Raw genomic sequence first — 24219 nt, 5'->3', positions numbered from 1 at the left:
AATGTAATATGTATATGTAATATATATATGAAATGCAATATAACATAAACTAGTTCTGCATAACAATGAAGAAAATTCGAAAAAGCTTAATTGGTTTAGAAGTTATTACATTTTGAAAACACTGCTAAGCTTTTTATTCGGATTATTTCGGATAAGGTAAATCTGTAAGATGAAATCTTTGCATGTAACAAAACTAGATCTATCATGTGGAAAAGAAATCGCTTAAAACGCTTTAGTAGTTCCTGAGCTATTACACTTGAAACTCCTTGCTGACAAAGCTATAAAACAGCATGATTCGGTTAAATCTTAAAATCACACTTTCGTCCATAGTATGCTCAATATTGCAGCTATCACCTCCAAATTTGGAATGTTTATGTAAAAAAAGTAAAACTCCCACATTTTCCATAATAGGCGTGGAAGTTTGACAAAATTTTTAGTTCCCCGCCAAAGTCCATTTCTTAAGCTTTTACATGAAAAAGAAATAATGTGAATCGCTTCGCTAGTTTCAGAGTTATAGCGTTTTTTAATAAAATATGATTAGGACACATAAACAGCTTTTTGTGGAAAATTCTTAAACTCACAAATTTCTTCAAAGCGAATCCAATATTGGAGTTATGACCACAAAATTCAACATACTTATAGATAAAAATATTGTCTAAAATATGCCATCATTAGTTTTTAAAAACTTTTATAAATACCGTTTTAACAAGGGTTTAAATGTAAAACGCCCACTTTTTTCATAATGGGCGTGGCATTTGGGTAAACATTTTACATCCAAATTATAGCTCAATTTCTAAGCTATTCTTTGTCGAAAACTAGGTTCACTAATCTCTCTTAGTTTCAGAGTTATAGCGAGTTTAAGAAAAGCACGATGTGGAATCCACCTACTGTTCGATTATGTTTTCCTAGTACTTCACAAAAAAAATTGGATTTTTGAAAAATCACTTTTTGTGGAATAAACAAAAATTCAACAAATAGCTTATAACTGCTACAGATTAAAAGCTGTTTGGATGAAATTTGGCATGGATATAGAAAAAGATACAACAATTCAACACATTTCAAAAATTTAAAACGCTCCTTACTCACCTGTTTTGTAAGCGTTTAAACTTCAAAATGCTGTAAAATAAAAAAATGGGCGTGGCAGTTCTCAAAAATTGCACAGCATACGAAAGCTAATTTCAAAATCTATGCTACAGCGAAGAAATTTCGAAAAAGCTTCAATGGTTTAGAAGTTACAACATTTTGAAAATACTGCTAAGTTCCGGGAGCGTTTTAAAACGAACACTTTACGTATTTTCGATAAGGTAATCTGTAAGATGATTTTTTTTCATGTAACAAAACTAGATTTCCAAATCTATCATGTGATAAAGAAATCACTTAAAACGCTTCAGTTAGTTCCTGAGCTATAACGCTTGAAAGTCCTTGCTGACAAAGCTATAAAAACAGCATGATTCGTTTAAATCTTAAAATCACAGTTTCGTCCATAGAATGCACAGCGTTATAGCTATCACCTCCAAATTTGGAATGATTATGAAAAAATATATTGTCTGCAAGACGCAATCATTTGTTTTTAAAAACGCTTCTTCGTTATGTAATTGTAAGCGTTTTAAAGTAAAACTCCCACTTTTTTCATAATGGGCGTGGCAGTTTGACAAAATTTTAGCTCCGTGCTAAAGCCCATTTCTTAAACTTTTACATGAAAAAGAAATTATGTGAATCGCTTTGCTATTTTCAGAGTTATAACGTTTTATAAAAAAGTATGATTAGGACACGTAAACAGTTTTTTGTGAAAATTCTTCAAATTACAGATTTCTTCAAAGCGAACCCAATAGTGGAGTTATGACCATAACATTCAACATACTTGTAGAAAAAAATATTGTCTAAAATATGCCATCATTAGTTTTTAAAAACTTTTATAATTACCGTTTTAACAACCGTTGAAATGTAAAACGCTCACTTTTCTCATAATGGGCGTGGCATTTGGGTAAACATTTTAATATCCAAATTGTAGCTCAATTTGTGAGCTATTAGATGTCGAAAAGTTCACTTATCTCACTTAGTTTATAGTTATAGCGGGTTTAAGAAAAGTACGATGTGGAATCCACCTACTGTTCGATTATGTTTTCCTAGTACTTATATATATATATATCTATATATATATATATATATATATATATTATATATATATATATATATATAGATATATATATATATTATATAATATATAGTAATTATATATATATATATATATATATATATATATATATATTATAATATATATATATATATTATATATTATATATATATATATATATATATGATAGATATATACACATGTTAAGGTTTTTATATTTAAGATAAATTTAATTAATAAATTAAAATAATTTACTAACTAATTCTATTTATACAGTGAATCTATTGGAGACCACACTGCCCTAGACATTCCGTCTGCCAGCATATGGTTTGTCTGAGGCATCGGTCACAGAAATAAATGCCTATAAGATAAAAAGGTAAAATAATATAAAATAATGTTTTTAAAGAAACATTTTATTCTTTCTTCTTATGTTCTGCATTATTTAAAGCCTGGAATTTTATAGTTGTGGCTGATGATAAAGAGGCATCCTTTATTATCATAGTGAGATCCCACCAGGAATTTTAAACTTTATTTAAATCCAAAGCCAGTGCTCATTTAGTGCTCAAAATAATAACAACAATCTGAAATAAAGTTAGAAATAAAAAAATTTTTAGTCTTTTATTCAATTCAAGATCTAAAGCAATTCCACTTCAGTTGAAGTCTCTTTTTAATTCAAGTTCTGTTATGGTTCTGTTCCAAGACCCTACAACGCAGAGGTCAAATTATTATACCCTACACAACTTTAGTGGGGAGGGTATATTGGTTTGTGCTGATGTTTGTAATGCAGAATACTATTTGTCCTATATCTTATAGTATACTATTCGGCTCAGAAATATTTTTTGAGTCGATTTAGCTATGTCCTTTCGTATATCCGTCCGTACATGTAAACCTTGTAATCAAACTACAGGTCGCAATTCGAAGATAATTCAATGAAATTTGGTACATGATATTCTATTGCCCCAGGAACAATAGTACCCCCGAATAGAGAAATATTGTAATCAAACTACAGGAGATAAAGCAATGAAATTTGGCACATGATCTTTTATGGTACTGTATTGAAAACAGTTAACATCGGTCCATTATTTCATCTAGGCCCCATAAAACTGAACCCGCCAAATAGGGCTTTTAAGTTCATAATTACGTTTAATATACTCGTATCTAGACAAAAAGGCTGCAAAATCAAGTTCTATACTAGCCTTGATGACCCTGCTGAACTTTATAATCTTATAATTAGGGGCCTCATTTGACCTAGCCCTTATAAAACGCCCCATCAAAATTTTACATAAATATCCACAGTTATATTAAACATATATGGCTTATGTATATCTGATGCATCTTGCCTCCATTCAACATAAATGCTTTATTATGAAAACTAAATTACATTTTATTCGTATACAGTGTAGGGGTATTATATGGTCGGCCTCGCCCAACTATAACTTCTTACTTGTTTTTTTTTTGTGTTTTCTTTAATCTTGAAAACTTTTGCGTGTAAACTAACCTTTCTGGTAAATTCCTATTTTGAATCCGAAAACGGACTTAGAATGGACCTAGTCTATTGTTTCATCTAAATTCACGAAAGCTTTTTTATTTAGTACAATTTGTACTATTATTTCGGGATATTTAGGCCGATGGAAACAGAAATTTGTAATTTAAGACTAAAATCAGAATTTTGCCAAACATTACCATCTCTGGCCCCAAGAGCCATTATTTTGAACATTTTTATATTTTATATGCTACTATTTCGGTATTTTGGCCACGAGAAATGCTAAATGTGACATTTCAGATTAAAACCTATAATTATTCCGAAAAAGGTACAATAATCTTCAAAATTCTTAAAAAAAATTAAACCATTTTGTCGCATAATTTCCGTAATTTCGTCTGAATATTTGGTTTTTGTCTTAACTAATTTTAATACTTACTATTCAAACTACTATCCAAAAGATAGTTGGAGGTTGAGATAATAGCTCTTAGAGTTTTCTTCATCTTTTAATAAAATAACTACTTATATGTATGTTTCGTATGAGAAATAAATGCCTATAAGATAAAAAGGTAAAATAATATAAAATAATGTTTTTAAAGAAACATTTTATTCTTTCTTCTTATGTTCTGCATTATTTAAAGCCTGGAATTTTATAGTTGTGGCTGATGATAAAGAGGCATCCTTTATTATCATAGTGAGATCCCACCAGGAATTTTAAACTTTATTTAAATCCAAAGCCAGTGCTCATTTAGTGCTCAAAATAATAACAACAATCTGAAATAAAGTTAGAAATAAAAAAATTTTTAGTCTTTTATTCAATTCAAGATCTAAAGCAATTCCACTTCAGTTGAAGTCTCTTTTTAATTCAAGTTCTGTTATGGTTCTGTTCCCAAGACCCTACAACGCAGAGGTCAAATTTATTATACCCTACACAACTTTAGTGGGGAGGGTATATTGGGTTTGTGCTGATGTTTGTAATGCAGAATACTATTTGTCCTATATCTTATAGTATACTATTCGGCTCAGAAATATTTTTTGAGTCGATTTAGCTATGTCCTTTCGTATATCCGTCCGTACATGTAAACCTTGTAATCAAACTACAGGTCGCAATTTCGAAGATAATTCAATGAAATTTGGTACATGATATTCTATTGCCCCAGGAACAATAGTACCCCCGAATAGAGTAAATATTGTAATCAAACTACAGGAGATAAAGCAATGAAATTTGGCACATGATCTTTTATGGTACTGTATTGAAAACAGTTAACATCGGTCCATTATTTCATCTAGGCCCCATAAAACTGAACCCGCCAAATAGGGCTTTTAAGTTCATAATTACGTTTAATATACTCGTATCTAGACAAAAAGCTGCAAAATCAAGTTCTATACTAGCCTTGATGACCCTGCTGAACTTTATAATTATGGGGCCTCATTTGACCCTAGCCCTTATAAAACGCCCCCATCAAAATTTTACATAAATATCCACAGTTATATTAAACAATATATGGCTTATGTATATCTGATGCATCTTGCCTCCATTCAACATAAATGCTTTATTATGAAAACTAAATTACATTTTATTCGTATACAGGTGTAGGGTATTATATGGTCGGCCTCGCCCAACTATAACTTCTTACTTGTTTTTTTTTTTGTGTTTTCTTTAATCTTGAAAACTTTTGCGTGTAAACTAACCTTTCTGGTAAATTCCTATTTTGAATCCGAAAACGGACTTAGAATGGACCTAGGTCTATTGTTTCATCTAAATTCACGAAAGCTTTTTATTTAGTACAATTTGTACTATTATTTCGGGATATTTAGGCCGATGGAAACAGAAATTTGTAATTTAAGACTAAAATCAGAATTTTGCCAAACATTACCATCTCTGGCCCCAAGAGCCATTATTTTGAACAATTTTTATATTTTATATGCTACTATTTCGGTATTTTGGCCACGAGAAATGCTAAATGTGACATTTCAGATTAAAACCTATAATTATTCCGAAAAAGGTACAATAACTCTTCAAAATTCTTAAAAAAAAATTAAACCATTTTGTCGCATAATTTTCCGTAATTTCGTCTGAATATGTTGGTTTTTGTCTTAACTAATTTTAATACTTACTATTCAAACTACTATCCAAAAGATAGTTGGAGGTTGAGATAATAGCTCTTAGAGTAGTTCTTCATCTTTTAATAAATAACTACTTATATGTATGTTTCGTATGAACAATCACATTAAGTTTTGTGTTGATATTTTAACAGCTGAAAGAGATACAAATATAAGTTTAATTAGTTCTTAATTTCTAAAGAAATTTAAATAATTCAAAATAAAATAAAATAACGTATGTATGTATGTATGTAAGTATATAATAAAAATATTTTTGAAAACAAAATTAATAAAGAAAACTATATGAAATAAAAAAAATATAGATAACTTTTTGCGTTTTAATATGATAAAATATTTAAAGAAAGTAATATTCATAAGTTATAAGTTCTGGGAACTTTTATTCAATATTACGCTATGAAATCGGTAAACAATCGCACGTGCAAATTATATTTCTTTTATTGTCAACAGCTTCAATTTTGTCAAGAGATTTAATGTAAATAAAAAAAATAGTATCTTAAGTAAATATTTAGGAATACAAATTTAAATAAAAACAAAACTATAAACACGCCTATTATCTATTAAAAAGTAAAACACTTGTATCTATTACAATGAATATACATACATATACCCAAGTAAGTAAATGCAAACAAACTTTATCATATAAAAGTTATAGCTACTGAGAAAGCCTTTATCAGTTTGACTAAGATAAATCAGACTAAAATAACTTAATTTAAACGATGAATAATATCTTGGTATTCTTCTATTTCTCAGCCATTATTGCAGTAGCATCTGCTACCGATTATTGTTCCAGCTCAATTTGTAGCAAGGGTGTTAAGCATATTGCTTGTGACAACAATGGAGTACGATTTTTTAATAATAAATAAAAAATGAATTAAAAATTAATTTTTTTTTCAGAAATTCGATGCTTCCTGTTCGGCCGACGCAAAAATGGTAACAATAACCGATTCATTAAAGAAACTATTAGTTGATGCTCACAATGTTAAACGTAACTTCATTGCTCGTGGGGGTGATTCCAAACATAGTCCTGCTTGTCGCATGTCCACCATGCAATGGGATGATGAATTAGCTGCCGTTGCTGCATTCAATGTTAAACAATGTAAAATGGCTCATGATAAATGCCGTAACACAGATGCCTTCAAATATTCCGGTCAAAATCTTGCTTGGATGGGCTACTATGGTATTCCTAATGATGCTCAGAAACTAACTCAAGCCGTTGATATGTGGTATTCTGAAGTTAAGGACAGCAAACAAACGTATATTGACTCTTATCCTAATGGTTATTCCGGACCGTAAGATTTTGAAAGCATTGTTAATTAAGTAATTAATTTTTAATTGAACTTTATTGTAATTATAGAGCTATTGGTCATTTCACTGTCATGATGGCTGATCGTAATATACGTGTCGGTTGTGCCGCCTCTACTTACTCTCCAGCTGGTCAGCCCTATAAGGCTTACTTGGTCGCCTGTAATTATGCCACTACCAATATGATAAATTTCCCCATATATGCCAGCTGCAAGAAAGCTGGACAATCTTGCACCACTGGCAGTAATCCCAACTATCCGAATTTATGTTCCCTTTCCGAACAGTATACTGTTAACAAATGGTTCTAAATTTAAGTAATTATACAAATAATAACTAGTTTATTATCAGTTTATAGTTATGAATTTAATAAAGAAATTGATTCAATAATTATCTATCTATCTATCTATCTATCTATCTATCTATCTATCTATCTATCTATCTATCTATCTATCTATCTATCTATCTATCTATCTATCTATCTATCTATCTATCTATCTATCTATCTATTTATCTATCTATCTATCTATCTATCTATCTATCTATCTATCTATCTATCTATCTATCTATCTATCTATCTATCTATATGTATATCAGTACGTCTATAATAATATAATATATATATAAAAAAGGATTTCACATTAAAATGAAGAATTTATAATATTTGGGAAAAAAATAATTGCAAAAGTTACAAAGAAGTAGAAAATTGTATTTTTTAAATAAGAAGAATACTATTGTAAAAAGTAAAAAAAACATTCAGTTGTTTTATCCGATTAACCGAATAATTTTGAATTTCTCGATTATTAATCGACTAACATAAAACCTCAAATAATTATTTGTCGAAGAAAATAAATGAAACAAAAAAACCGAAATATTGAATACACTTTTAACAAAACAACTGATCTTATATAGTACGGCTAACATCACAGTAGTAAATGTAAACTTCTCTCAAAATTAATTAATGTTGTCAGATAGAAGTGGCACAACTCATACGCACTAGTTCAGATAAAACTTTATATATTAAAAACTGTGATATAAAACAATTTCAACTTTACACAAATTTAATAATAACCATAATTAGCATCAAAATGTTCCTTGATGGAACACAAGTTAGGATAGGAAGGATTATTGCCAGTTGAGCAGTTTTTCGCTGGTCTATCACATTTTACATAAATAGGAACATCTCGCAGATTACCAGAAGCATAGTTGCAAGCTACCAAGAAAGCTTTATAACGACTTCCAGAAATAGAAAATGTCGCAGCAGAACAGCCTACATGTGTGTTACGATCAGTCATCATAGCAGTGAAATGACCAATGGAACTGAAATCAAAATTATAATATGTAAATTATGATTTTACATATAAATGTGAGACCTGGTTCACAGTAAGAAACTTTTTTTTTTGGGAAACTTTTGAATTTTATGTGTGAGAAAAGGAGAAAGATTTCACACACAAAATAAAAAGTTTCTCAACAAAAGTTTCCCAATGTGAGCCAGGTCTAAACAAATTTCTTATATAACTTACTACAATTGTTCAACGGGAAATGAATCAATATATTCTTGTTTAGAATTAGCTACTTCAGCGTACCACAACTCAATGGATTTATTAAAACCTGCCTCGTTATTAACAGGTTCCAGATAATGTATCCAAGCTAGATTTTGTCCAGCAAAACGGAACTGTTCAGTGTTGCGACAGGAGTCATGTTTCATAGCACATTGTTTCACATTAAAACTAGCCAAATAAGCTAATTCATCATCCCATTGCATGGTGGCCATGCGACAAGCAGGTTTGTGATTAACATCACCACCGCCAGCAATGAAATTACGTTTCGCATTGTGACCATCAACAATCAATTGTTTCAAAGAATCTGTCATGGTAACTATGGCAGCATCGGAGGGGCAAGTAGATGAAAATTGCTATAAAATTCGATTATTAATATATATATTGGACAATTTATAAATCTATTTTAAAATAGAATCTTACTCCATTATGTTCACAGGTTATATGTTTACGTTTGTAGCAAAGATCTTTTGAACAATAATCGATAGCCGATGTAGTCACAAGAATTGCTGCAAGCGCAAAAACTATTAAAAATTGTCTCATTTTTAGTGGCGTTTTAATTTTGAATTAACTACTTTAAAATTCAAAAAACACTTTGCTTTTATACTAGATCTTGATTTTGGAGATATAGGCTAATATTTGAACAGTTGAAACGTGGATATATTATTTATTAGTCTTATTTTTTTTGAAGATATTGTTATCTAAGACAATGAGATGCAAACAAACTTTTAATATATAAATTTATAAAAATAGGACAAATATGTATGTATTTAATTAGTTAGAAACTTAATTAAAACAATATTAATTAGTAATTTATAATAATTATATCAGCTGATAAAATTATTATAAAAACTTTCACTCTCAATATCCACTATAATCCTTCCCCCAGCTTTTATTTTGCCCACAGATCTTTATACAAACATTAAACTGTATCTCAAGTCAATATTTTCAATTAATTAACATATTAATGACTTTAATTAAAAAAACATGATCATCACGCAAAAAAACAGTTACATCTTTTACAAAAACAAAATTTGCATTTAAAACACTCCATTACTATAAAATGTGCAATTGATCTTGATATAATTATCAGTTTGACTTAAATAAATCGAACAGTAATTACTAACTTAAAACGATGGATAGTTTAACGATACTTTTCTATTTTATGGCCATTACCATAGCTCTAGTATCTGGCACCGACTATTGTTCCAGCTCACTATGTGACAAAGATGTTAAACATATTGCCTGTGACAACGATGGAGTAAGTTTTCGTAGTATTAAGTTACATTAATATATTTTTATCCTACACCACTATAGTGGGGAGGATATAATGCGTTTGTTGTGATGTTTGTAATACCCAAAAATATTGGTCCTACTTTTAAGAATACCTTTCAGCTCAGAATCACTTTCTGAATCGATGTTATGTCCGTCTGTCTAACTCTCTGCCGGTCTGTCCGTCCGTCTGTTTATGGGTCCATGTAAAGCTAGTGCGAATGCTACAGGTCGTAATGTTTTGACTTAAGTCACGAACGTTATTTAAAATAATTGTTAAATGTGTAAAATATTCTTGTATGTCAAGAAAAAAATCGAAAAACATAGATTTATAGAATTTTAAATGACACTGCAGATTTTTGTAATAATTTGATCTTATTTGACCGTAGCCCCCATACAAATTAGTTTAAGGTCAAGATTAATTTATAAACTCAATAACGCGATTAAATTCAACATAAATAACTTTGTAATAGACGTAAATTCCACATATGGTCGGCCATGACTGACTATATATTTATACTTGTTTCAATAATTCATTTAACTTTAAGAAATTTGCTGAATCCTGCTCTGATGATGCTAAAATAGTAACGCTTACCGACTCATTAAAACAAGTATTAGTTGATGCACACAATGCTAAACGTAACTTTATAGCCGGTGGCGGTGATCCTAATCACGATCCTGCTTGTCGCATGGCCACCATGCAATGGGATGATGAATTGGCTGCCATTGCTGCATTTAATGTGAAACAATGTAAAATGCAACATGACAAATGTCGCAATACAGATGCCTTCAAATATTCTGGTCAAAATCTTGTTTGGGTGAGTTATTACGATTATCCCAATGATGCTGAGAGACTAAAACAATACGTTGACATATGGTTCTCTGAAGTTAAGAACAGTAATCGTACAATTATTGCGTCGTATCCTATGGATTATAAAGGACCGTAAGTTTGTAAAATTATTGTAATTATTTTTTACAAAATTTCTTATCGATTTTTTTTCTTTTAAATCTAGCATGATTGGTCACTTTACTGTTATGGTGGCTGATCGTAATATTCGTCTGGGTTGTGCTGCATCTACTTATGCTGTACAAGGTCAGTCATATAAGGCTTATTTGCTTGCTTGTAACTATGCTACCACCAATGTTTTGGGATTCCCCCTCTATGTTAGTAGCAAGAAACCGGCTGAATGTTGCACTACTGGCCACAATCCCAAATATCCGAATTTATGTTCTATTTCAGAGGAGTATTCCGTTAACAAATTTTTCTAGTAAATACATATACACATATTTTTATATATACATATGTAAATTGAAATAGAATTTAGCAAATATATATATAAATAAATAATTGTCCAATTCACAATCGATATTGTATCGTTGTATGTCATAAAAACTTGCAAATAAACTTGTTTGAAACGAAAACAATTCAAACAAAAAAAATTACAACATACTATGACACAACTATACAACACCAATTGTGAATGGCATCAATATTCAGCAAAAATATTTGAAGAATTTATTGCAAGTTTTCTATTAATAGAAAATTCTTCGAAAAATTGTTATTTTCTAGGAAAAAAAAATTATAAATTGATTTTTTTTAATTTCTTTAAATGGAATATTTATTAAAAATTTTTTTATAAATTAAATTTTTAATCTAAATTTTCAAGAAATAAAAAATTGAAAATTAAACAAGGAAGAGTTCTATTTTCCTTCACAGTCAGTACAAATTTTAATACAAAAATCACAAAATGATAGTTTTAAAACAAAATGGTTTTAAAAAGTATCCTTTTATACATTTTAATTATATCACATAACAAAAAAGTAACAAAAAATGCACTCTTATGGTTTAAATTCCATTTACTCCCTTTCTCTACACGCTTAATTTTATATTTCTTTAATAAGGAAAACGTACCAAGAAGATCTTTTTATAGGTTCTCATATACTCTACGGCCTATATGCTTTATTTTATGTTTCAATATTATAGAAATCAAAAAGTAAAAGTTATAAACGTAAAAGTACCAGAATATTCAATTTTACAGGTTCTCACTTACTCCGGGCTCTACATACTTAATTTCATTCCATTTCGAGATAATAACAACACGACATAACAACATTTTCCATATTATGCTGTGTGTTGTTGCTGCTACTTATTTTTGTGTAAGCAAGTCGAAATTTTTAGGGGTTTTTTGGGATTTTTTAAAATTTATTCGTTATTTATGGATTGATTTTGCTGATAAACAAGAAATAAACAAGACAGAATTGTTGATGATTCAGAAAATTAATTTTAAAGTCATTTTAACAAACACACAGATTGACGGACAGACACACGATAATGGATTCACTACCCAGCAGTTCGACAAAGAGTCAATGCATACGAAAAAGACAGTAATTTCCACTAATAGTTAACCACCTGGATGATCGTAATTCGTATGTTTTGGGTCATTCGTCACGAATGTACCCTTTGTAATCGAAAATGAAGACAGTCGTCACTTTAGTGTCCTCTTTGTAAGCGGGAGCGGAGACAGTCCTCTCTTTACTATCCTCAAGTAACCTAAAGATTATACTCTTAAAATTAGATTTTTTTGTACTTCTGAAAGTAGTTATTTTACCCATGAAGAAAATGAAGAAATGATTATTACTTTCTACTAATATGCCACCATCTGGTTGACTCAAATTTTTATCATTCGGGTCAATCGTCACATTATTGTGCCATAGTATTCTATAGAGTAGACACTTGAAATTTTTAAATTTTAGTTCCATTAATATCTTACCGCCTGGCTGACTCCAATTCGTATTTCTTTGGTCTTTCAACACAAATAAACTCTTTGTAATCGAGAATGAAAACAGTCGTCACTTTAGTGTCCCATTTGTAACCGAGAGCGGAGGCAATCATCTCTTTACTGTCTCTTTGTTGGGTGTAGAGTAAGGATTGACTTCCTCGTAGGACAAGCCCATGTTAAAATGGTTGGTCACCTGGGTAGTCAGGTGGCTAGGGGCCACCACAAGTGGTAGGTTAAGTGGCCAGTTCGGGACTGTCCCGTTGAACTGCTGGGTATCTACAAGAACTCGTACACATATGTATGGGTGGCCTAATATACATGCATGGCCTAATATAGACACATGAGCTGGATCAAAGGATAAAAAGGTCCTTTTTAAGAACTTTATGATTTTTTCACATTTTTGGCAAATTAACCTTTTGCAAATTAAGTATCATATGAAGGCTCTTTGGGAGACTATATCAATGACATAACACAAATTTGTATACAACTCCAATATTATTACAAATGTCGTAATTCTTCCGAAAATTTTTAAGTTTTTATTTTATTATAAACCTCATACAATTTCACCGAAAACGTTTCCTCTGTTTTTCGAAATTGATTAAGGGTTTTCATTTAAACGCTTAAGTTTCCCATTTGTGCAAGTAGGCAAGTTTATTCGACTTGTTTCATGAAATCCCTGTTTAAATTCTGTTCAATTACAATATTTATAAACACTTAAATACAATGTGAAACAAAATCAAAAAATAATAAATAAATTATTTTAACAAAAAAATTGACAAAATATGTTTAACATGTGAATATTTAAGTCCATAAATTCAAATGTGAACAATAGCGAACGGATTTATTAAATGTACAATGTGTTTGCGCAAGTTTGCCAGTCTAAATAGTCGCTCAAACTTATAAGGGTTGTGCAAATCAATTTCCATACAAGTCAATTGCTAGAATGGAAACATGCACAGGTTGCACAGTTTACGAGGATTTTGAACGTTTAAATGAAAACCCTTATTATGTTTTGTATTTGTATTTATATTATATACATATGTATATATAGGCGTAATTTCTTTAACTTTACAATGATTTATAACACTTAATGCTTTCATTCTGTTATCAATCAAATTTTTAGTTGACTTGAAATATTAACACAATTTATACCAAAAACAAGTAGAAAATGTTTACAACAAAATATGCAATTTATTTTAAAATAACACAATTTAAAGAAATTTTGTAAAATTACTGACAATAACAAATTTAAAACATAATAACAAAAAATTCTCCATTCACCATAAATCAAACATACAGATTAAAAAAAAAAGAATCCTTCAACTGAAACTTATTAACATCATAAGATTCCGAAGTAGAACACAAATTTTTATATGATGAATTAGTGCCAGATTCACAATCATCAGCTGCCTTATCGCAACTTTTATATATTGGAAAACCCACCATATTAGTAGAGGCATAATTGCAGGCAAACAAATAATTATTATGAGAGTCCTTGGAATAAGTGGCAGCAGCACAACCTACACGAATATTACGATCAACCATCATAACGGTAAAATGGCCAATATCACTAAAATAATTATATATTTAACAGAGCACCTAATATATTATGAAAATTTTCCGGCAACTTACGGTCCAGAATAATCACTGGGATATTCATCAAGAATGGACTGATCAACATCCTTCTTTTCCTCAAACCACAATTTAATTGATTTCGTTATTTGCTCAGTATCATTTTTATTATCCGAAAAGCCTATGGAACCAAGATTTTGTCCAGAGTATTTGAAATCCTCAGTATTATGACAATCATCATGATTCATTTTACACTGCATAACATTATATTCAGCTAACTTGGCTAATTCATCATCCCATTCCATGGTGGCCATGCGACAGGCAGGTTTAAAATCATCATCACCGCCAGCTATAATATTACGTTTTTTATTATGTTCATCCACAATAAGTTTTTGCAGAGAACTAGTCATTTCAACCATTTCAGCATCATCCGGACAAGAGGAAGAAAATTCCTAAAAAAACTAATAGAGATTTGTCTTTTCATTAAGATAAGAGCAACAACTTACCCCATCATGATCACAAGCAATATGAGAGCCTTTTTTCCCATCACAAATAGAGTCCGAGCAATAATCTGTAGCCTTGGCTAGGTCGAATAAAATCGCAATACAACAAATTGCTATGAATTTATTCATTTTTTTGGATTTTTAATTTTGAAAACTTAAGTTTAAGTTTGGATATGTAAAATTTAACTGATAAAGTTTTCCAAAAATGCTCAAGTATATATACTAAAATATATTTATGTTTTAATTTTTACAAATTGTAATTAAATAAATATTACATATTATTTTAATAAATTTAAAAATATTCCATTAAATTTCGTTTTTGTCACAAAAATTTTATGGAAAAATTTGTTCGAATTTAAAATTGTTGTTGTTATTCAATTATTTATTATTTAATTTATTTAACAAATGTTTTTGAAACACCATCTTGAATACGCTTTCAACTATAATCATAAATGGAAAATTTTTTAACAAACTTTATGTTTATGAGTGTGGAAAATATTTCAAGTTTTTATGCTTATCCCGAAATCAAATATTATTAAGGATATAAAAAAAATAATTTACATTTTGCAAACAACTTTATTCAAAACGAATTTAACACAATTAATTAAAACCATAATTAGGATCAAATTGTTCATTAACGGAGCACAAGTTAGGGTAAGAAGGATTATTGCCAGTTAAACAGTCTTTAGCTGGTATATCACATTTAACATAAATCGGGAAATTTGGCATATTACCAGAAGCATAATTACAAGCTACTAAGAAAGCCTTATAAGGTTGTCCAGAAATAGAATATGTAGATGCCGCACAGCCCACTCGTATATTACGATCAGTCATCATAGCAGTGAAATGTCCAATTGAGCTAATATATTTAAAATTACAATATTATAATGAAGCAAGCAACATTTCTTATTCAACTTACTTTAATTGAGAAGGTGGAAATGAATCCATATATTCTTGTTTAGAATTAGCCACTTCAGCGTACCACATTTCAATGGCCTTATTGAATTCTTTCTCGTTATTAACAGGTTCGAAGTATCCCATCCAGGCAAGATTCTGTCCAACATAATGCAATTTGTCTGTATTGCTACAGGCATCATGTTTCATTGCACATTGTTTTACATTCAAACTGGCGAAGTAAGCTAATTCATCGTCCCATTGCATAGTGGCCATGCGACAAGCAGGTTTATGATTAACATCACCGCCACCAGCAATGAAATTGCGTTTCGTATTATGACCATCAACAATTAATTGTTTTAAAGAATCTGTCATGGGAACCATGGCGGCATCGGCAGGACAAGTAGAGGAAAATTGCTAAAAAAAAGAACAAAAGTCAGATCGAATCATTAAAAATTTTAATTTTTTAAATTCCAGCTTACCCCATTATGTCCACAGGCAATATGTTTACCATAAAAGCATAAATGATTGGAACAATAATCAGTAGCCGATGTAGCAGCAATGACCGCTGCAAAGCCGAAAACTATTAGAAATTGTCTCATTTATGTGCCGTTCAAATAACTTTTTCACTTTAACTACTATAATTTTTTTAAAATACACTTTCTTTTATAGCTTTAAAGTTTTGTTAAAATTTGGCACTTGCAAAATTTCCATAATCTATAATATTTGATAAAATTATTTTTTTTAAGTTAACACATAAATAAATATATTATTTTGCGATATTTTGTACACTATTTGCTTTTAATGAAATTTTGTTGATATATGTAATATCTTATTTTGCACCTCTATTATCTTTTTATTTATTATACTTTGATAATGAATAGGAAAAAACCTCCCAAAATTAAAAGTCGATTTTTTTATTTATTGTTTTTTAAGAAAATAATTAATAATAAAATAATTTAGTTTTTAAATTGAAATCATGTGTTTAATTCAATTAAACTAAGAAGATGATTTTATAAAAATTCTCTATTTCTCTCTTCTTTATTATTATTATTATTATTATTATTATTATTATTATTATTATTATTATTTTTTTTTTTGAAAAATTATCTTTTTTATGTAAATTTAAATTAAAAAAAAATACTTTTATTATTAAAATTTAAAATTTTTTTAAATCTGTAAATAGTTTTACCCCCTTATTCACAAACAAAATTTTTTTATTAAATGTTTATAAAGAAAAATTTCAATATAAGTAAAATCTATTTTATTTCAATACAATTTTCTATTTTTTTAAATTCTCTTCTTTATTTTTTTTAATTATCTTTTTTATGTAAATTTATATTAAAACAATACCTTTATTATTAAAATTTCTTTAAATCTGTAAATAGTTTTACCCCCTTATTCACAAACAAAATTTTTATTTTATTAAATGTTTATAAAACAAAATTTCAATACAAAATATATTTTATAAACCGTTTATAAAATGAAAAGTTTGTTCCTGAATAAGGGGGTTATGATTTAACCAACATCTTTATAAGTTAAAACTTAAGCTCAATTAAATGATAGTCTGATCCTAATCAGAGCTTTTGCCAAATATAGACGAATCATCGAAAAACTTATAATTTGATTTCTTTATGTAAATATGAAAGTTCCCAGCAAAAACTTTCGTTAAAAAATAATTATTAAAGAAACTTAAAAAACTCGCTTTTCACTACTTCTTCAATAACATATAAATGTATTTTTTCTAGGTTCAATATTTAAAATCTATTAAATCTATTATGATTACAGTCTCAATATTTCAGAAAAAATTGCAGTTGAAGAAAGTAAGAGAAAGTCCCTGTTTATCGAAAGTTCCTGAGTGCCAAACCTCTTTTAACCATTAAAATTTTTAAGAACGCAAAAGTACCAGAAAATACAAAAATTTTTGATATTCAAAATATTTTGTTTAATATTTCTAGGTTCAATATAAAAGAAAACAAAAGGTACTAGTTGAAAACGAAAAATTACCAAACGGACCACTTTTAGGACTCCCATGCTTAATTTTATGTGTTTTTGTTCATTATTATAGAAAACTTAAAAAGTACCTTTTAAGGAACGAAAAAGTATCAACATTATAGGTTCTTTTTGACTCCGAACGTTATATGCTTATTTTTATGTTTCTAGAATCAATATTATAAAAAACTCTAAAAGTACCCAAAAATAGTATTTTTTACCCCTGTTGCAAGTAACAACCCATTGGAATATTTAGTGTTACTAAATCAGGGATGCCAATGGGGACTGATTTTTAAAAATCGCGGATTCTAAATCCCGAAAAATAAAAATTTTCAAAAAATCTTAATAAATTGCCGACAAAAATAACATTTGCTATTTCATATTACATTATGAACACACTTTGTATATGTTAACTAATACATAATTATTTTGTGAAATTTTTAGAAAACAAATTAATTCAAAGTACTAAAAATAATAAAATAGTTATTTAATATGTTGAGTTTTTTTTTTAATTACTTAATGAATAATGTAATTCTATTAAAAAGGGGCCAAAATGTTTAAAATTTTATGACCCTGCTCATTTTTTAATCAAAATCTATTACAATTCTCTTATTTAATATTTTATAATGTATAAATATAGCGGAAAAACGGTTAAACTTCTTGATTTTAAAATCCCGAAAATTCCCGTGATTTAATATTCGGTATTTTTAATTGCGGGATTTTCGGAAATCGAGAATTTCCTTTTGGCATTTCTATACTAAATCTACCAATTTCGTAAATTTAATTAAAATTAGATTAATAAGTTTAAATAAAATCAAATTTCCCGTTTCCCTTCAGTAAGTATACATCTAAATGTACAAGATGTATACTTACTAAAGGTAATAGTGTTCTATTAAAAAAATATTCACGCCTTAACCCTTTCACGCACAAAACTAAACCGCTGAATTTTCTAAGAATATGATTTCACCATACACTTTAGTTTGGAATATATCGATGAAAAATGAAAAATGGGTTTTCGAAGGATATCACAGGATATTATCCTTTTTAGCATGTAGTGACATCAAATTCTAAAACTAACGTATTTTTCTTTACAAATAGCCATTTACTGTAGCTGTGAATTCACAAAAAGCTCTAAATCAAGGAAAATGTAAAAAATCCCGTATACGTGAAAGGATTAAACTTACGAAAATAAAAAATTTCTAAAAAAATACATATTTTGAATTTTTTGTTAAGTTGTGAAGGAGTTTAAAATAAGTTTTTTTTTAAATATGTTAAAGCTGCTTTTTGAGGGGTCACTTTATGGGGGGTATCCGAAAACGTGGATCGATATTGCCCATTTTCAATACCAAATAAATCTTGCCTATAAGAAATATTTATGTGAAATTTTAACCCTCTAGCTCTTTCCATTCGGACTCTATCGTGCTTTCAATAGACAGACAGAGAGACGGACGGACAGACATGGCTAGATCGTCTTCGAATTTAATGACGACCCAGAATATATATACTTTTGTGGGTCTATGACCAATGTTTCTATGTGTTACAAACGGAATGACAAAATCAATATAAAAATAAATATCATGCAGAATCAAGAATAAATTTACAAAAAATAGTGGTGGAATTTTATATATACAATATAAGTAATTTTAAGATTACGTTAAAGTAATACAGACGGTATGAAGTAGCCATTAAAAAGTAAGTACAATTTATTACCATGTTTTTGTTGGGGGTTTATGTTGTGTTTTGTTTCAACAGCATAAAGGATTCTTTATTCTGAGAAGGGATTTAAATGTAAGCACATACTAGCATAATTTTATTGACACATATTGATTACTTTATTGAATTAAACAATTAAATCAAATTATATAATTAAGATTATTAACGTTAACCTCCAGAATTCCGGAATAGATGTATGTTTTTAAATTTTTAATTAACATATTAATAAACTAAACAATTATGTTAAATAAAACCAAAAAAAAAATAGTAAATATTTATTAAATGGTTTAAACAAACTTTACATGAAACATTTGTATTTACCTAAAACAAATAGTCATAAAAAAAGCACTTCTAACTTTTCAGTATATAAACTTCAAAATTTCATTAGAACAGCATCAGTTAAATTCTGAAAACTGAAAATCAAACAATTCTCAGAAAAAAAACATGAATAAATTTGTGATAGTTTTTTGTTTTGTCACTTTGGCTTCCACTGTAATAGCTACAGATTATTGTAGCAAAAAAAATTGCGATAAAGGTGAAACCCATATAGCCTGTGACAATGATAGAGTAAGTGATTACAATTCAAACATATGAAAAATTCTAAAAATTTGTATTTTAGGAATTTCATTCAAATTGTCCCGACGATGCCGAAAAGCGGGAAATTACCGATTCGCTAAAAAAGTTAATTGTCGATAGACACAATGAAAAGCGCAACATCATTGCTGGTGGTGGTGAAAAACATCTTAAGGCCGCTTGTCGCATGGCCACCATGGAATGGGATGATGAATTGGCTTCTTTGGCTGAACTAAATGTATTACAATGTAAAATGAAACATGACAAATGTCACAATACCGATGAGTTTAGATATTCCGGACAAAATCTTGCCTCATTAGGCTTCACGAAAAGTCCTAATGACACTGCTTTGATTGAAAAATCTATTAGATTATGGTATAATGAGAAAAGCGATGTTAAACAATCCTATATTGATAAATATCCTAAGGGTTACAAGGGACCGTAAGTTGATGTTTTATGTGAGAGTTTGTATAACTTTTTAATATAAATATTTAATATTTTAGAAAAATTGGTCATTTCACTGTTATGATGGCTGATCGTAATATACGTGTGGGTTGTGCTGCTGCGACTTATTCTGCTTCTGGCAAAGGAAAAGCCTATTTATTTGCTTGTAATTATGCCTCTACCAATATGGTTAATTACGCCATCTATAAAAGCTGCGATAAGCCTGCTGCTGATTGTAAATCTGGCACTAATTCTTCCTATGAAAATTTGTGTTCCACTTCAGAATCATATAAGGTTAATAAATATCCTTAGATCTGCTGTTTCTTCTTTGGCAGCAACTTTTGTTCTATAAATATAGAATGTATTTTTGTTGATTTTTTTAAATTTGTTATTATGTTTATTTTAAAAAAAGTGGTTTAATAAACTCCCAATTATTAAAAAAAAGTTTATTTAAAATTGTTTTTATCAATATTATTTTTATAAATTGGTCTAGAATTGAAGATTTTATATATTTAGTGCTAAGAATGTGAGCTTTTCGGAACTCGAATTCCAATACCTTTTTTATAACGCCACTTTTGCACAAATGAATAGATTAAATTATAAAATGAATGAACTTTTTGGTACTTTTTCCTTCTTTGACTGGTCCTTTTTCTTTTTTATACATACATGCAAAAATCTTATTAAATGATTTTCAACAATTTATGTTTCTGGGTTAAATATTTAAAAAAAATGTAGAACGAAAAAGTTCCTTTTTAATAAGTTCTCAGTTAATTCAGTCTGTATATACCTAATTTCATATTTCTATGTCAAATGTTATAAAAAACAAGTAAGAGTTCTATATTCGGCTGTGCCGAATCTTATATACCCTTCACCATGATGTGTTTAAAGCCTTTTGTACCTTTTGAAGAACGAAAAAGTACCTTTATAGTTTTTTTTATGTGTAAATTTCTTTATAGCTCTTTATATACATTTATCGAAATATTTACCATTATTGTTAATATCATTGTTTTCATCTATATTTTGTATTTCACTAACCTCATTATTAAAAGTATGTTTATTATATTTAAAATTTGTTATTTCTTTATATTGGTTATCTTCATGTTTCACATGATTACACCTAAAAACTATATCTATAGATTCATGAGCCGAAATTTTATTTTTCACATTATTTTTAACATCAATTGTATTCATATTTGTTATAATATAGTCAATTATTGTATTTTATCTTTTCGTTATTCGAGTATATTCTTCAACTATTTGTTTTAGGTAATTATCGTTCAATATATTCTCAATTCTTTATATACTCCATCTTTAGACCAATCTATGTTAAAGTCTCCTGCTATTAATATATCACAATTGTTTTCGCCAATTTCTTCAATAACTTCATCGAAAATATCACAGAATTCTGCTTCATTCAGCTTGGTGATCTATACACTGCCATTATTACAAAATTGTGCATGCACTAATCCAGTATTTAAAATCATATACTCTATCCAGAATTTGTGTTATTTTAAAATGTTCCTTAACATATATACTAACTCCGCCAGTTCTCTTAGAATTGGGGAATGTTAATATTTGTTCATAACCATTTAGAGATGTTTCATTTGCTCGTATATCTTTTGTAATATGCGTTTCAGTTAATATCATAAAGTCTGGTTTATCATTTGCCACATATATTGAATTGAAATTATTAATTAATCCTTGTATATTTGTATAAAAGCCGCGAATTTGCTTTAATTGTTAAAAATTTAAACCAAGTTGTGTCTTCTTAAAACTAAGTTTATGTTTATACACTGGACATTGTCTATACATAGTATGATGATTTTCATCAAGCCCGAGATTTAGTTTCTTATTAACTTGTACACAGTTTATGCATTTTTAATTGTTTCATTATTGCATTCATTGTTCCTATGGGAGCCATGGCATTTTATACAAATTTCTTGATTTTTGCATTCGTTGCATTTTTCCCATCCGATATTAATTTTCTGATCCTTCATAATTTTATGGTACGATTCACTATCAATTTTTAATTTCGCATTATATATAATTTTATTGACCCTTTTAGTTTCGTATAATTTTATAACAGTTAATTCACTATCATTTAACATAGGGTTCTGTTTCCTTATTTTATCTACTAATTCCTTTTCATTATATTTAAATGTCATATTCACTACATCAATTTTCAGTTCAACCGGGTTTGGAATCTTTATTTCATATCCTTCACTCATTTCGTTTTGTATTGGTGTTTTTATTTTCTCTCTTTCCTCATCATTTTCAATTTGAATTATCAAAGTTCCATTTCTTCTATTTTCAACACTTGTTATTTTTAGATTTGCAGGATCAACATTCTTATTTAACTCTTCTTTAGTTTTATCAACATTTTGTTTTTCTTTTGGCTTTATTATTGATGGCACTTGTTTTTTTGCATCTGGTATCACCGTATTTCTAACTGTTTGTGCATATGACATTTGATTTGTTTTGACATTTACTTCTTTAATCACTTTCTTTATTTCATTACACATTTTTATGTTACTATCCTCCACTGAATTACATATTTGTTTACTTTTATCTTCTAGTTCATTTATTTTATGATTAAAATTTCTTATTTCTTGTATTTTTTTTGCAGTTTTTAAATGCATAGTCTAGTTTTTTAATTCTATCTTCATATCTTATTTCTATTGCTTCTAGTAATTGTTTTATTTCATTTTCATTATGTTTTAAGGATGTTTCGAATTCATATTTATATTCTTTTAATTGTTGTTTATTTTTTTGCACACCATCTTGAATATCTCTCATCACTTCATCGATGTTATGTATATATTGCATACAATCATCACATATGAATCTAACAAAATTATTTTTATTTAGAATTCCTAATGAATATTGGTCTATATCCGAACATTTTGCAGAACTATGATAACTTTTTCCATAAACTCCTTCACATTTAATGCCACTTTCGTCTCTAATTGATATTTTGCACTTATTGCACTCAGCCATTACTGAGTTTTATTTTAGTTCTTATTTTCTTATTATAATTCAGTTTATTAATTCAAATTTTTATATTTCCACAATTATTGAAAGTTGTTTTTTTGTTTTAAATAGTCTTGTTCTATTTTTTAAACTTATAAACATTAAAATTTCAATTTTTTGTAGAGCTTTTATAGTTTTCAATAGATTTTTAGTTTTCAATCTTAAATTGGAAGTTTAATTAAATGAAATCAAGTTTTGATTTTAAATGTAAGAGTGTGGAAACAGAAATATTTTCTGTTTCTGATTAACGAATGCACGAAAATCCCGAATTAACACGAATTTAGAAAAAAATAATTAACTTTTCTAAATTTTAATTACTTTTAAAACATATTTTATTGTTATTTGTTCTATTTTTTTTCGAAATTTTACAAAGAAAACGAGATTAATATCATAAAACATGTTACATATTCAATATTTATCACGTAAGGGAGCTAATTTCAAAGCATAATTTTGTCATATTTTCACACAAAGTTTTCGTCAAATTTTCGACAACATATTCAATGTTTGTTGGGTTATATTCTTTAATATTGACAACTTAGCCATTAAACATAACTCCCATATCTTATCTGCTAATTGCATCATTTCATTAATGTCGTTATGGCTAGATCCTGTAAGATCTACATTAAGAGTTTCCTCAACTATAATTTCTTCAAAATATCTTGACTAAAACTAGTTCCAGCTGATAAAGACAATGAGCGATAAAACTCGGATGGTTTTCTGTTACCCATTTCACTATTTGACAAAATTTTCTCTAACCGGGAAGTTTCACTTAGTGAATGTCGTTTTACTAATACCTTGTTTAGATTATGATAAAGGTTATTAGGTGGTGGATTTTGAATTATATCTAGAA

The 24219-nt window shown here is 28.5% G+C and overlaps 6 protein-coding genes and 2 long non-coding RNA genes across 8 annotated transcripts; 3 read left to right on the top strand and 5 right to left on the bottom strand.

The window, feature by feature from the left end:
* Positions 1-2516: 2516 nt before the first annotated feature.
* On the bottom strand, positions 2517-4108 carry LOC124419106. Its single transcript, XR_006940404.1, has 2 exons — positions 4054-4108; positions 2517-2715 (listed from the first exon to the last, which is right to left on the bottom strand). It is a non-coding gene; the product is annotated as an uncharacterized LOC124419106 (long non-coding RNA).
* An 81-nt stretch (positions 4109-4189) lies between these two features.
* On the bottom strand, positions 4190-5855 carry LOC124418711. Its single transcript, XR_006940181.1, has 3 exons — positions 5845-5855; positions 5733-5740; positions 4190-4388 (listed from the first exon to the last, which is right to left on the bottom strand). It is a non-coding gene; the product is annotated as an uncharacterized LOC124418711 (long non-coding RNA).
* A 568-nt stretch (positions 5856-6423) lies between these two features.
* On the top strand, positions 6424-7427 carry LOC111684500 (antigen 5 like allergen Cul n 1-like). Its single transcript, XM_023446685.2, has 3 exons — positions 6424-6577; positions 6633-7027; positions 7093-7427. Exons 1-3 carry the CDS (start codon positions 6455-6457, stop codon positions 7346-7348), a joined length of 774 nt encoding a protein of 257 aa, XP_023302453.2. The 5' UTR covers positions 6424-6454; the 3' UTR covers positions 7349-7427.
* Positions 7428-8037: 610 nt separating this feature from the next.
* LOC111684509 (antigen 5 like allergen Cul n 1-like) lies at positions 8038-9155 on the bottom strand. Its single transcript, XM_023446693.2, has 3 exons — positions 9020-9155; positions 8561-8952; positions 8038-8357 (listed from the first exon to the last, which is right to left on the bottom strand). The coding sequence occupies exons 1-3, from the start codon at positions 9137-9139 to the stop codon at positions 8099-8101; spliced, it is 771 nt and encodes a 256-aa protein (XP_023302461.2). The 5' UTR covers positions 9140-9155; the 3' UTR covers positions 8038-8098.
* Positions 9156-9690: 535 nt separating this feature from the next.
* LOC111684503 (antigen 5 like allergen Cul n 1-like) lies at positions 9691-11293 on the top strand. The gene is made up of 3 exons (XM_023446688.2): positions 9691-9857; positions 10417-10811; positions 10882-11293. Exons 1-3 carry the CDS (start codon positions 9732-9734, stop codon positions 11135-11137), a joined length of 777 nt encoding a protein of 258 aa, XP_023302456.2. The 5' UTR covers positions 9691-9731; the 3' UTR covers positions 11138-11293.
* Positions 11294-13709: 2416 nt separating this feature from the next.
* LOC111684515 (antigen 5 like allergen Cul n 1-like) lies at positions 13710-14900 on the bottom strand. Its single transcript, XM_023446700.2, has 3 exons — positions 14727-14900; positions 14281-14672; positions 13710-14218 (listed from the first exon to the last, which is right to left on the bottom strand). Exons 1-3 carry the CDS (start codon positions 14850-14852, stop codon positions 13936-13938), a joined length of 801 nt encoding a protein of 266 aa, XP_023302468.2. The 5' UTR covers positions 14853-14900; the 3' UTR covers positions 13710-13935.
* Positions 14901-15248: 348 nt separating this feature from the next.
* Positions 15249-16357, bottom strand: LOC111684518 (antigen 5 like allergen Cul n 1-like). Its single transcript, XM_023446704.2, has 3 exons — positions 16100-16357; positions 15643-16034; positions 15249-15582 (listed from the first exon to the last, which is right to left on the bottom strand). Exons 1-3 carry the CDS (start codon positions 16217-16219, stop codon positions 15324-15326), a joined length of 771 nt encoding a protein of 256 aa, XP_023302472.2. The 5' UTR covers positions 16220-16357; the 3' UTR covers positions 15249-15323.
* Positions 16358-19702: 3345 nt separating this feature from the next.
* Positions 19703-20676, top strand: LOC124418710 (antigen 5 like allergen Cul n 1-like). Its single transcript, XM_046945882.1, has 3 exons — positions 19703-19889; positions 19942-20336; positions 20399-20676. The coding sequence occupies exons 1-3, from the start codon at positions 19767-19769 to the stop codon at positions 20649-20651; spliced, it is 771 nt and encodes a 256-aa protein (XP_046801838.1). The 5' UTR covers positions 19703-19766; the 3' UTR covers positions 20652-20676.
* The last annotated feature ends 3543 nt before the right edge of the window (positions 20677-24219 follow it).

Source organism: Lucilia cuprina, chromosome 3 (genome assembly GCF_022045245.1).
Source record: "Lucilia cuprina isolate Lc7/37 chromosome 3, ASM2204524v1, whole genome shotgun sequence".
Classification (NCBI taxonomy): domain Eukaryota; kingdom Metazoa; phylum Arthropoda; class Insecta; order Diptera; family Calliphoridae; genus Lucilia; species Lucilia cuprina.
This window is presented reverse-complemented; position numbering and strand designations above follow the sequence as displayed.

Bases quoted from the DNA above. Each gene is read 5' to 3' on its own strand.
- LOC111684500 (XM_023446685.2), top strand. From the start codon at position 6,455: ATGAATAATATCTTGGTATTCTTCTATTTCTCAGCCATTATTGCAGTA. The intron at 6,578-6,632 runs GTACGATTTTTT...TTTTTTTTTCAG, and splicing joins TTGCTTGTGACAACAATGGA to AAATTCGATGCTTCCTGTTC. The intron at 7,028-7,092 runs GTAAGATTTTGA...TTGTAATTATAG, and splicing joins CCTAATGGTTATTCCGGACC to AGCTATTGGTCATTTCACTG.
- LOC111684509 (XM_023446693.2), bottom strand. From the start codon at position 9,139: ATGAGACAATTTTTAATAGTTTTTGCGCTTGCAGCAATTCTTGTGACT. The intron at 8,953-9,019 runs GTAAGATTCTAT...CGAATTTTATAG, and splicing joins TAACCTGTGAACATAATGGA to CAATTTTCATCTACTTGCCC. The intron at 8,358-8,560 runs GTAAGTTATATA...TTTTGATTTCAG, and splicing joins TTTCCCGTTGAACAATTGTA to TTCCATTGGTCATTTCACTG.
- LOC111684503 (XM_023446688.2), top strand. From the start codon at position 9,732: ATGGATAGTTTAACGATACTTTTCTATTTTATGGCCATTACCATAGCT. The intron at 9,858-10,416 runs GTAAGTTTTCGT...TTTAACTTTAAG, and splicing joins TTGCCTGTGACAACGATGGA to AAATTTGCTGAATCCTGCTC. The intron at 10,812-10,881 runs GTAAGTTTGTAA...TTTTAAATCTAG, and splicing joins CCTATGGATTATAAAGGACC to CATGATTGGTCACTTTACTG.
- LOC111684515 (XM_023446700.2), bottom strand. From the start codon at position 14,852: ATGAATAAATTCATAGCAATTTGTTGTATTGCGATTTTATTCGACCTA. The intron at 14,673-14,726 runs GTAAGTTGTTGC...TAGTTTTTTTAG, and splicing joins TTGCTTGTGATCATGATGGG to GAATTTTCTTCCTCTTGTCC. The intron at 14,219-14,280 runs GTAAGTTGCCGG...TAATTATTTTAG, and splicing joins CCCAGTGATTATTCTGGACC to TGATATTGGCCATTTTACCG.
- LOC111684518 (XM_023446704.2), bottom strand. From the start codon at position 16,219: ATGAGACAATTTCTAATAGTTTTCGGCTTTGCAGCGGTCATTGCTGCT. The intron at 16,035-16,099 runs GTAAGCTGGAAT...TCTTTTTTTTAG, and splicing joins TTGCCTGTGGACATAATGGG to CAATTTTCCTCTACTTGTCC. The intron at 15,583-15,642 runs GTAAGTTGAATA...TAAATATATTAG, and splicing joins TTTCCACCTTCTCAATTAAA to CTCAATTGGACATTTCACTG.
- LOC124418710 (XM_046945882.1), top strand. From the start codon at position 19,767: ATGAATAAATTTGTGATAGTTTTTTGTTTTGTCACTTTGGCTTCCACT. The intron at 19,890-19,941 runs GTAAGTGATTAC...TTTGTATTTTAG, and splicing joins TAGCCTGTGACAATGATAGA to GAATTTCATTCAAATTGTCC. The intron at 20,337-20,398 runs GTAAGTTGATGT...TTAATATTTTAG, and splicing joins CCTAAGGGTTACAAGGGACC to AAAAATTGGTCATTTCACTG.